Here is a 12,611-nt window from a genome sequence, read left to right as displayed (position 1 = left end):
CATATATTAAATTAGTATATTATATTGGTATATTAAATTAGTATATATATATATATATATGTATGTATATATATATATATATATATATATACGCGTGTGTGTGTGTGTGCGCGCGCGTGTGTGTGTGTGTGTGTGTGTGTGTGTGTGTGTGTGTGTGTGTGTGTGTGTGTGTGTGTGTGTGTGTGTGTGTGTGCGTGTGTGTTAACAATAACAGTTAGGGTACTGTGATATGGTTTTTAGTTATAAGTAATCTTTATTTACTATATACTTTCTTTCCTTGTTTGTCTGTAGAATACGCATTTGTTTATAATCATATTTACTAGGACAAGATCCTATTCATGTTTTTTATGCGTGTTTTTGTTAAGGTTTTCGGTATCGAGTGGCAGGAAACGTTCTAATAAGACAACTCAAACTGTGTTTAGATATCTCTGCATACGATTTAATGATTTGTTTTGAATTTCTTATAATCTAAGTATATAATTTTAAAAGTATGTGCTACAACGATTTATTATTTGCATTATTAACTAAGTATTATTGATCTATTATTATTGATAAGATGCTATAAAGGTTGTAAGATCTCAGTATATAAATTTTAAATGGAAATTGAGTGCGCGCCTATTCATTTATTCCAAGTTCACTAATCAATTAACAGATAAAGGCACCTGAAGCTATTGAGGACAATATCAGCACTGTCCGCGCTGTCAACCAACATAAAATAATAGTACCCTAGCCTAGTAGCCACCTTGATTGGAAGTTCCCTGATAGCCAGTTGAGCTCAACCAACAGTCAAATTGCACGTAAATTTGACGTCAGATTAAAGCCACTATTTGACGTACTCGAGACATCGAAAATTGAGTAGCAAAATTTGACTGCAGTAGTAGCTCAAATTGATCTAAATTGTTTAGATTCGATTTTACCATTTGATACATAATAAACAAAAGTCAGCTCTCGACATCTAGCAACTATTCAACAAAGTAAATTCAAAAATTAAAAAGTAAAAAATATCTCTTTAGTTGAAGTCTTATTGACGTCATTTGTTGATGTCATATGTTGCGTCTCAAAATTTTATGTCTCACAGACGTCAAATAGCAATTTTAAAATTACATCAAATTTATGTGAAATATGACGTCAATGAGCGCTCAAAAGTTGACATTGAAATTTTTTATGTGTACCGTACGTCACCGAAATCTCTAGCACGAACTTGATGTCAAGTTAACTACAAAAAATTGGCGCCCAATTAGTTGATACAAACTTTTCTGCAACTTTATGTCAATTTTAAAGTAATTTATGTTCCTAGAGCGCTATTCCCCCCGCAGCTTTTAGGTAACATGTCCACATACTCTAATTTAAAATACCTACATTTCCAGCCGAAATTTGTCGACAATTTGACAGGAAAAGTTGGAAAGAAAAATTTGCGCCCAATTTTTCCTCAATTGAGAGGTAACTTTTTACACTATAAAGAAACCCTAATATCAGTTTCCTTTAATTTTTCGTCTAATGTCCGTCAACTTTGGGCTTTTCCGTTTTTGACGACAATGTATATACAACTTTTGAAGTGACTTTTCATTCTAATTTGTGAAGTAAATTTATGTCAAATTGTATAGCAAGTTGTATACAAATTGTCATCAAAAACGGAAAAGCCCGAAGCTGACGGACATTTGATGACAAATACAAGGGAACTTTTGCCAAGCAAACTGTACTATTAGGGTAGCCAAATTTGCTGAGCAAATATTTGCTCAGTAACATATTCCTTCAATTTGGTAACAAGCAATTGTCAATTATGAAATATGTTAACTTTTGATTATACAATAGCTATGTCATTATATTTGTTTTCATTAATGCTTAGGCCCCTAACTTGTGAAATCTAAACTATCCACTTTTTGAAGACAAATTAAAAGAAAATGATGCGTGGAAGAAATTTGTGTGCAAGCAATTTTATGGCAACTTTCTGGGTCAACTTGTTTTTAAACTGTGGCAGCAAATTAATACCTACTTGTAATTCAAGCTTTCATATTGTAGTTAAAAGTTTAAAAGTCAGTATTTGGCAAAAATTTTAAACATTGAACTGAAAATTAGTATATTACGCACCAAGGAAAGGAAAAAAAGCGTTACCACCCACGAGTGTATAATTGCTTCGGGTCGGGTAGGCAATCACGTGCACGGGTTGGAATGTCCTATTTTTCTTCCTTGGTGTGTAATGTACTATTTTTCGAACCTATCTGTGGATCACATATGATTAGATATAATTTGATCTCATATATAATCCTTCATAAACATTTTCATGAATGCTCATGTATGATTCTTTTTCTAGGAAACGCTTGTACAGATTGATCGGAAACGATGAAATCGAATTAATGTTGAATTGAATTTCAAATATGTTTTACGACAATATAAAATGATTTTATTAATATTATGCCAAAAAAAAGATTTTTACGGATTTATTTTTATATAATATAAAAACTATGCAAATTAATTAGTAGTAGAACGAGAAGAAGAATAAAAGTTCGTCCCATCGATATAGATTTAAATTATGATAAAAAACGCTCATATTTCTGTGAATGGGGTGCTAAAGTTCAAATTTTTTAGTAATAAAATTTTAAAAATTTCTTTATAAAAAAACCGTAAGTGACCTAACAAAAAAATGATGTGACCTAAACTGACCTCACGGTGACCTATCATTTAAGACCATTGTCACCTTAAAATTCTATGAATGGGGTGCTAAATTTGCGCAGGTCATGATAGTATAATTACTAACTGTTTTATCATCTGTTAAGATTTTTTTTAGCTCGACCTACAGAGGAGATAACACCACTCGCGGGAAAATTCAAACAAAAAAACGAATTATAAAGAGTAAAATCGTAACCATGAAGCATCAAACGAAATAACAGTCAAATTCCGTTATCGATTTAATTTCATCATATAAGATAAAAGATAAAACTTCGTTCGCTATTAATATTAAATTAATAGAATAAATAATAAATGACTGCATGTTTTTTATTATCATTAAATTGAACAATATAATAGGATTTCTTCGGCGTGAACGCTATCATTTACGCATTTTTATTGTTTTATTGCGCTTAAGGCATGCTCATTTGGATTTTCCAAACTTTATTTTTAACAACTTATAGAAGTAGCTCTCGAAAAAATTAATATATTTTTTTTCTAATTCATAATTATGTCTTTGTTTAATTTCTTTTTTTTTATCTAACCAAATGAATGGTTTATTGAAGTTCTTAATTGTAATAAACTTGAGAAAGTATCAACTAAACAGTCGAAATTTTCGCTTGCCTTACGTAATTGTGCTTTTAAAAATTTATAGCTAAAGTGAAACAAAAGTTTTCCTAAAATAAGAACTATTAATTTAATTTTGGAAAAAAATTACTTACTTTGAGTATTTATGGAAACAAGAGAAAGAATTACTTAAATTGAATTTTTTTTCTCTCTAAATGTAGATGTCAATGGTCTTACCTTTTATTTGAGAACCAACGGAAGCCAAAACATGAGATATTTGCACAGCTATTTCTCGAGTGGGAACTAAGATCAAAACTTGATGGAATAAATTATTGTAATGAATCATTTCCAAAGCAATAATGCCAAAAACAGCAGTTTTGCCGGTTCCTGATTTTGCTTGAACAAGTAAATCTAAAAAATTTTAAGAACCATTAATATATTAAAAAAAATTAAACAATTCTATTTGACGACTGTAATTACCGAAACCGCATCTTCCAAATGGTATTGCTTTCAGTTGAATAGGAGAAGGTTTTTCAAAACCGCAAGTTACTAAACCATTTAATATGCATTGTGAGAGACCCATTTGATAAAAGGATACATTTTCTTCAATAATTATGTCTGTAGTGCGAGGCTGAGCATTTATTTGATGAGCAAGAGGGACAATCATATTTTAACTTTTTTTCTTATTTACTCTCAGTAACTTTATACACTACATAATTAAAATTAACAGACAATTGTTTATCTTTGGTTAACCTCGAAATAATCACGTTGAAGAGATTCGTATTATCGCGGATATAGATGGTAGAGGTGCGAGTGGTCCAGTCATTGACATTTTTCTTGGTTATCGGACGGTCACAGGACCGTCATATGATCGTTTGTTGAACGACGGACCAGGCAAAAAGGGATGGGGACACTTTGCCAACAAAATGGCTGCAAAATTTACAAGGTTGGCGGCAGTGATAGTAAAGGGGAAAGCGGGGATATTACCAAAAATTCATAAAGGAGTTTACACATAGAGTCATGAGTAATAATTGGTGCCATTGACGTAGCGTTTAGGAATAGTATAAATATCAAATACAAGTACTATATTTAGATAAAGCAGATTTTACAAAATAGTCTGCAAGTTTATTAATAGATGGCAAATTCATACTGAAAATTGGTTAGATAATAAATTTCTTAGAGAACTTGTATGAAAATAGTAAGCATGCCGATTGGTTTATATATTGAAGCGAAGTGAATCTTTTAATATTATTATTTATAATAGTAATAAATTATTACAACCGATGTAAACTCTAATGATATGATTTTTATAATTCTAAATATAGTACAATAATATATTTAATCAGCATCTGAGTGAGAAATTGTACGATAGTGCTATTATTATAAAAAAATTATCTTGTAACCAATTATAATAAAAAAGTTTAGTACAGGTAAATAATATTATAATTATTTATAGCATTTTAAATGCATTTTATCAAAAATATTCCAAACACAGATTAATTGAATTAATATACAATATAATGATTGATAAGTTTACTTTTGGTTTTCGATTCGAATATTTTTTGATTTTATTATTTTCTTGACATTAGAAAAGAATCGATTTGATTTCCCTATAGGTATTGTTAGGCTTGAAAAATTAATTAATTTTTATAAAATCTGTATTCTGCTTCTTATTGTTATAATTTAATTAGCCGGCGAAATGTAAGAACAAAACTTTCCTATAGAAACCTTTTAGGTTACTTTATACTTTTAACGTTCTTTAATTCGTTCTCAGATTAATCAGGGTTAGTAATTGATACCTAACTTGGAATTTTATTTGATATAAATATTTTTGATGGACATCGATAAATATGATATTGTCCGCATAAAAAAGAAGAAAATCCTTAAATTTCGCTAAATATCAATATTTGTAATGAAAATTATGCACTTCTACATGATTTCTATCACGAACAAACAGTGCAAACTCGAATTTCCGCTGTATGTCATTTTTGGCCGCCAATTGAAGAGATAGATTCTAGCAGTCAGTTTAGATGATTATTGATAGGTTTCGTATGGATTCGATTCCAATGCTAATTATTTGAGTATTTATGTGTTGCTCATCGTCATGCTGCGGTTTTTTTCCAATAGACATCGATAGACATGAAATTATCCGCTTTAAAGACACGAAAATTCTCAAAATTCCTTAAATATCAATGTTTGTAATAAAAATTATGCACTTCTACGTGATTTCTATCACGAACAAACAGTGCAAACTTAAAATTCTAATGCGTGCCATTTTGGACCGCCAATTGAAGAAATAAATTCTCGCAGTCAATTCGGATGATTATTGATAGGATTCATATGGATCTGATTTCAATTCGAATTTTTTTAATATTTATGTGTTGCTCATCGTCATGCTGTGTTTTTTTTTTTTTTTCAATAGACATCGATAGACATGAAATTGTCCGCTTAAAAGTGAGAATAATTTTTAAGTTTCGTTAAATATCAAAGTTTTTAATGAAATTAATGCACTTCTACATGATTTCTATCACGAACAAACAGTGCAAACTCGAAATTCCGTTGTATGTCATTTTTGGCCGCCAATTGAAGAGATAGATTCTCGCAGTCAATTTTGATGGTTCTTGATAGGATTCGATTCCAATGCGAATTTTTTCAGAATTTATATGTTGCTCATCGTCATGTTGCGGTTTTTTTCAATAGACATCGACAGACATGAAATTGTCAACTTGAAAGAGAGGAAAATCCTCAAATTTCGTCAAATATTAATGTTTGTCATAAAAATTATGCACTTCTACATGATTTCTATCACGAACAAACAGTGCAAACTTGAAATTTTGATCTATGCCATTTTTGACCGCCAATTGAAGAGATAGATTCTAGCAGTCAATTCTGATGATTTTTGATAGGATTCGTATGGATCTGAATTAAATGCGAATTTTCTTTAGTATTTAACTGTTGTTTATTATGATGCTGCGGTTATTTTTCAATTGACATCGATAAACATGAAATTGTCTGATTAGATAACAGGGAAATACAATATTTTGCAAAATTTCAATTTTCAATAGGAGCATTTTTTAGTTCTACACGATTCCCATCACGAACAACCATAATAGTTACTTTGCATTGAAATTGACTTTTATGCTAAAATTACCTGAAATCTGCTGCCCGAATTTGCTGACATCTTTACACCAAAAGTCGAAAATCAGAATTTGCGGTAAATCTTTTTCTTATTTAAAAGTAAACTTTTACGAAAAAAAAAAAAAAAATCGGTCATGTTCATTCTTACCATTTCAGAAGATAAGCCAATTTTTACATACGATTGTCTACAATTTGAAAGTAAAAATATACTTAACAATTTTTCAAGGCAAATTAACGATAAATTGACTTAAAATTTGCCTGAAAATTAAAGACAACTTTTTTCTTGTCAACTTTTGAAGTGACTTTGTATTCTAATTTGGGCAGTAAATTTACGTCAAATTTAATAGCAAGTTGCATACAAATTGTCGTAAAAAGTGGAAAAGTCCGAAGTTGACGGAAATTCGACTAAAAATACAACGAAACTTTTGTATTGTAAACTTTTGCTCAAGCAAACTGTGCTATTAGGGAAGTGGAGAGAAATTAAAATTCTAAAGCATGTCTTTTTTTGACTGGCAACCGGAGAGTTAAATTCTGGCAGTCAATTTGGCAGTTTTTTTATGGATTTTGTTTCTTTTCGTTTCAATGCGATTTTTTTATGTATTCATGTGTTGTTTGTCTATGTGCTGCGGTTATTTCCCTCGGAGAGAAATTGTAGCATTGTGTGATATTTCAATGTTTAATAAGAATATTTTGTAGTTTCACAAGATTTCCATCATGAATTTACTCTACAACTTTTGAATTTTGTTGTAGATCATATTTAATGCTAACCGGGGAGCCAACTTCGTGCAGCTAACCCTGGCGGTTTTGAATCAGCCTGGAAACACCCTGGGAGTGGAAACACGGTGGATCCAGCGTGGTTACAGGGTGGGTTTGTGCCATTTTATCACCGTGTATATACGATGGTTATACCCACCGTGATTCCACAGTGTATCCACGGTGATTACGCGGTGTACATGGAATCACGGTGAGTACACCGTATAACCATAGTGGAATCATGGTGGTTACACCGTGTAACCATCGTGGAATCACGTTGAGAAAATGACAAAAAACCCACCGTGTAACTGCTCATTAGTAAAAGGAGCCTTTTGAACCTCCACATATAATCGTATGTACTCCTCGACTTTTTTCTCCATCTGCAGCAAATGATTAAGTACATGCGTAAGAAGTGGACGACGCTTATTTCGTAATTTTGAAAGAATGTAACAGAAAATTATTAAATGTATTAATATTAAAAAACTGTGAACTATAAATTTTATCTAATCAAATATTACATAAGCAAAGATTATGAAATTTTTACATTTCACTTTAAGTTGGGATTTTATCAAAAGTCTCTATAAATTTATGAAAATTTAGCTATATATTATCCTCTATTTAAGGTACATAATTATGAGAATTTTTCCCTGGAAACAGGTGAAACTCTATTGTATCCCACGCGACAGTTAATTAATTTTCTAATTAAAATTACCGTAGTTCATATTTCTTGCAGTGCAGCCAGATCGCGGACGAGAAGTTCCCCTTCTTTCGCACCATTTTAGCATCACTCACAGCTTAAACGGTGCTTGGGAAGGGGAACTTTTCGTCCGCGATCTGGCTGCACTGATTTCTTGTCGTTCTGTCGACTCTCCGATATTCTAGCATATTGACATAACGCCATCTGTGACTGTTGGAAAGAATCTAGTTATTTACAACTTGGCACTCAACATTTTAGAGTTGATTAATAGTAATCAAATAAATATTGCTATAACGCTATAAATTTTCTTTTGCAAAAAAAAACTTCGATAATTAAAATTACTAAGAATTAATTTTAATCCGTATTCTAAGGACACTTATTGTAAATTAAGTTTGTAAAATATGTTTTACTGTTAATTAAATCAAATATCAATATGGTAAGTGAAAAAATTACTATAAAAAAGTAATCTGTTTGTAATTGTGAGAAAGTTATCAATTGGAATTAATTTTGTTCTCAGGCCGCTCAGATGTTCAATGATGATACTCTCAAGCAATTATTACTTGATGATGTGAGGCTCGAGTATAATTGGAGTGACACAGATAGTGAAGGTTATAATGCCAACACTGAGGACCTTGTAGAAAAATTGAATCAAGTTTCACTTTTTACACCAAATAAATCTCAGTCAGCTCAATATTAGAAAATTGCACATGATGGGATTGAAGTAAATTCTAACCAATCCATTAATGCTGAAGCTGAGAGTGAGAATCCAGTCTCAGAATTGGAAAAATCTAACGTTGATCGTTTTTCTTTGTTTTTTGATGACAAAGTTCTGACAGCTGTAGTAAAGAGCACGAACACATATATATCTGTTGTTCGTTTACATTCATCCGGAAAACGTGATTGTCAAAACGTCGATCTTGAAGAAATTAAGGTTTTCATTGGTCTTATAATATTAGCAGGATTGCTCAAGTTCAATTTCGAATTCGATGATTTATGGGAAAAAGGTGGACTTGGTGCAGAAGTTTTTAGGTTAACGATGAGTTTGCGAAGATTTAAGTTTCTAATAAAATATGTAAACTTCACTAATTCGAGCGAATTCAAAACTTTTAATCAAAATAATGATTCTAATGAAATTGAAATGATATTAGGGGCGTTTATTAAAAATTGTAAACAAAATTTTGAAACAAGTTCTAATATCACCATAAGCAGAAAATATTTAATATAAAAAACTAAATCTGTTGAGACGTTGCCTGTCTAAAGAGTTTTATTATTTACTACACTAAATACAATCATACATTATCCCGAAAAGAATTTTTGAAGCGGCTTGGATTGGAACTCGTAAAATATCAGATAAAAAAGAGGGCTACCTGTCAGTACTTATCACGAGAATTACGTGATGAAGCTGCGAATTATTTGTCCCTCAAATGTGCACCGAAAACTTTTGACAAAAAAAAGATAAGCCTCTCAGGTGCATTGTTTGCCCTCGAAAGGCAGATAAAAAAGGTCGCTCGTTTTGCTCTAGATGTGAGAAACCGATCTGTCAAAATCATTCAATTTTATTGTGTACTGATTGTATAGATGATTCATAAAAAAAAATTGACATTTACGTCTGTTTCTACCTTACAGTCTTTTTGCAGTCTACTATTTATCTCAAAAAATTGTAAAAAAATAACAATAAGGATGTTGAGAATAACAAAAATAATATTAATATTTTGCTTGATACCGTCGAAAATAGCAAAGTCCAATTAATATTTCTTTAACATTAACATATTTTATTTTTTATCAACGAAATCTACCTATATATGAAGTAAAATTTAATTTTTCTAATCATCAAGCTATTAAGCATAATAATTCCAAAGTCTTCGATAAATATTGTATTTTATGAACTCCATTTTCGATAAATGAATCATATTATAGTCATTCATTCTATTATAAACCATGCATTCTTTCTTTTAAGCGGACAATTTCATGTCTATCGATGTCTATTGGAAAAAAACCGCAACATGACGATGAGCAACACATAAATACTCAAAAAATTAGCATTGGAATCGAATCCATACAAAACCTATCAATAATCATCAAAATTGACTGCGAGAATCTATCTCTTCAATTGGCGGCCAAAAATGGCATACAACGGAATTTCGAGTTTGCACTGTTTGTTCGTGATAGAAATCATGTAGAAGTGCATTAATTTCATTAAAAACTTTGATATTTAACGAAACTTAAAAATTATTCTCACTTTTAAGCGGACAATTTCATGTCTATCGATGTCTATTGAAAAAAAAAAAAAAAACACAGCATGACGATGAGCAACACATAAATATTAAAAAAATTCGAATTGAAATCAGATCCATATGAATCCTATCAATAATCATCCGAATTGACTGCGAGAATTTATTTCTTCAATTGGCGGTCCAAAATGGCACGCATTAGAATTTTAAGTTTGCACTGTTTGTTCGTGATAGAAATCACGTAGAAGTGCATAATTTTTATTACAAACATTGATATTTAAGGAATTTTGAGAATTTTCGTGTCTTTAAAGCGGATAATTTCATGTCTATCGATGTCTATTGGAAAAAAACCGCAGCATGACGATGAGCAACACATAAATACTCAAATAATTAGCATTGGAATCGAATCCATACGAAACCTATCAATAATCATCTAAACTGACTGCTAGAATCTATCTCTTCAATTGGCGGCCAAAAATGACATACAGCGGAAATTCGAGTTTGCACTGTTTGTTCGTGATAGAAATCATGTAGAAGTGCATAATTTTCATTACAAATATTGATATTTAGCGAAATTTAAGGATTTTCTTCTTTTTTATGCGGACAATATCATATTTATCGATGTCCATCAAAAATATTTATATCAAATAAAATTCCAAGTTAGGTATCAATTACTAACCCTGATTAATCTGAGAACGAATTAAAGAACGTTAAAAGTATAAAGTAACCTAAAAGGTTTCTATAGGAAAGTTTTGTTCTTACATTTCGCCGGCTAATTAAATTATAACAATAAGAAGCAGAATACAGATTTTATAAAAATTAATTAATTTTTCAAGCCTAACAATACCTATAGGGAAATCAAATCGATTCTTTTCTAATGTCAAGAAAATAATAAAATCAAAAAATATTCGAATCGAAAACCAAAAGTAAACTTATCAATCATTATATTGTATATTAATTCAATTAATCTGTGTTTGGAATATTTTTGATAAAATGCATTTAAAATGCTATAAATAATTATAATATTATTTACCTGTACTAAACTTTTTTATTATAATTGGTTACAAGATAATTTTTTTATAATAATAGCACTATCGTACAATTTCTCACTCAGATGCTGATTAAATATATTATTGTACTATATTTAGAATTATAAAAATCATATCATTAGAGTTTACATCGGTTGTAATAATTTATTACTATTATAAATAATAATATTAAAAGATTCACTTCGCTTCAATATATAAACCAATCGGCATGCTTACTATTTTCATACAAGTTCTCTAAGAAATTTATTATCTAACCAATTTTCAGTATGAATTTGCCATCTATTAATAAACTTGCAGACTATTTTGTAAAATCTGCTTTATCTAAATATAGTACTTGTATTTGATATTTATACTATTCCTAAACGCTACGTCAATGGCACCAATTATTACTCATGACTCTATGTGTAAACTCCTTTATGAATTTTTGGTAATATCCCCGCTTTCCCCTTTACTATCACTGCCGCCAACCTTGTAAATTTTGCAGCCATTTTGTTGGCAAAGTGTCCCCATCCCAGCAGTTTGCTTATAATGCCAGTTGAATTTTTGTCTAGCCTTATTTAAGTTTACAATAATTTCGAGTCAGCGATTGTATGTTGCCAACATACTTGGTAGCATCGAAAGTTGTAGCAAGTGGAGGTTTATGAGCTCCCTCAAGTTGGCGGGGGGAATTCAATGTTTAGCGAATTTTTTTTAGCAATTCGTTTGTTCGTCAATGTTCGCTATAAATAATTATTTGTTCGTTTTTTATTTTTTTTTAAATAAATTTTTAAAAATTTATTTGAAGTTAGCGGTGACTATACTCATTTTCAATCCCTTTTATTTTTTTTCCATTTATCTTAATTTGTTTATTGATGCCCCACCAAGAATAGGATTTGTTCGTTCGTTTTTATATTTATAATTAATTATTAAAATTTTAATTATGCTTGTTGATCTAATAGTAGTGTTGCGCATGCGCAAGTGTCTGCTCTAGGTTTAAAATTTTTTATTGTTTTCATTATTATTTATGTGTTAATTAAATGAGTAATCTTATCAAGTAATTATGAAATCCTGTTAATCATTTAGCACATCATAAGAGTATTCAGGTATTTACCGGAGAGTAATGTTAATCAGCCACAATAAATTTTATTTAAAAAATTTAAAACTTAGAATAGACAATTGCGCATGCGCACAATTACTATTAGAACAACGAGCATCATTAAAATTTTAATAATTAATTATAAATATAAAAACAAACGAACAAGCGCTATTTTTGGTGGGATATTAACAACGAATTAAGATAATGGAAAAAAAATATAAGGGATTGAAAATGAGTATAGTCACCGCTAACTTCAAATAAATATTTAAAAATTTATTTAAAGAAAAATAAAAAGCGAACAAATAATTATTTATAGCGAACATTGACGAACAATCGACAAACAAACAAATTACTGAAAAAAAATTTGCCAAAAATTGAATTCCCCCCGCCAACTTAAGGGAGCTATTTTACGATTGAAGTGTGAGTGTCATATCAAT

General features: G+C 30.3%; 1 protein-coding gene and 1 long non-coding RNA gene across 9 annotated transcripts in view; one reads left to right on the top strand and one right to left on the bottom strand.

The window, feature by feature from the left end:
* LOC103576994 (probable ATP-dependent RNA helicase DDX20) overlaps window positions 1-4,084 on the bottom strand; it is a 143,739-nt gene extending 139,655 nt beyond the window's left edge. The window contains exons 1-2 of one of the 8 annotated variants that reach the window (XM_053738758.1): window positions 3,712-4,084; window positions 3,469-3,642 (exon numbers count right to left, since the gene is read on the bottom strand). In XM_053738758.1, the coding sequence (XP_053594733.1) occupies window positions 3,469-3,642; window positions 3,712-3,898 (361 nt within the window). In that variant the 5' untranslated portion in view covers window positions 3,899-4,084. The remainder of the gene's footprint in view (window positions 1-3,468; window positions 3,643-3,711) is intronic. The other 7 variants (XM_053738757.1, XM_014440127.2, XM_053738759.1 and 4 more) reach the window with 7 other exon arrangements.
* A 153-nt stretch (window positions 4,085-4,237) lies between these two features.
* Window positions 4,238-11,606, top strand: LOC128667668 (uncharacterized). The gene is made up of 4 exons (XR_008403618.1): window positions 4,238-4,661; window positions 7,120-7,474; window positions 8,005-8,255; window positions 8,337-11,606. It is a non-coding gene; the product is annotated as an uncharacterized LOC128667668 (long non-coding RNA).
* Window positions 11,607-12,611: the final 1,005 nt, after the last annotated feature.

Source organism: Microplitis demolitor, chromosome 4, assembly GCF_026212275.2.
Source record: "Microplitis demolitor isolate Queensland-Clemson2020A chromosome 4, iyMicDemo2.1a, whole genome shotgun sequence".
NCBI lineage: Eukaryota > Metazoa > Arthropoda > Insecta > Hymenoptera > Braconidae > Microplitis > Microplitis demolitor.
This window is presented reverse-complemented; position numbering and strand designations above follow the sequence as displayed.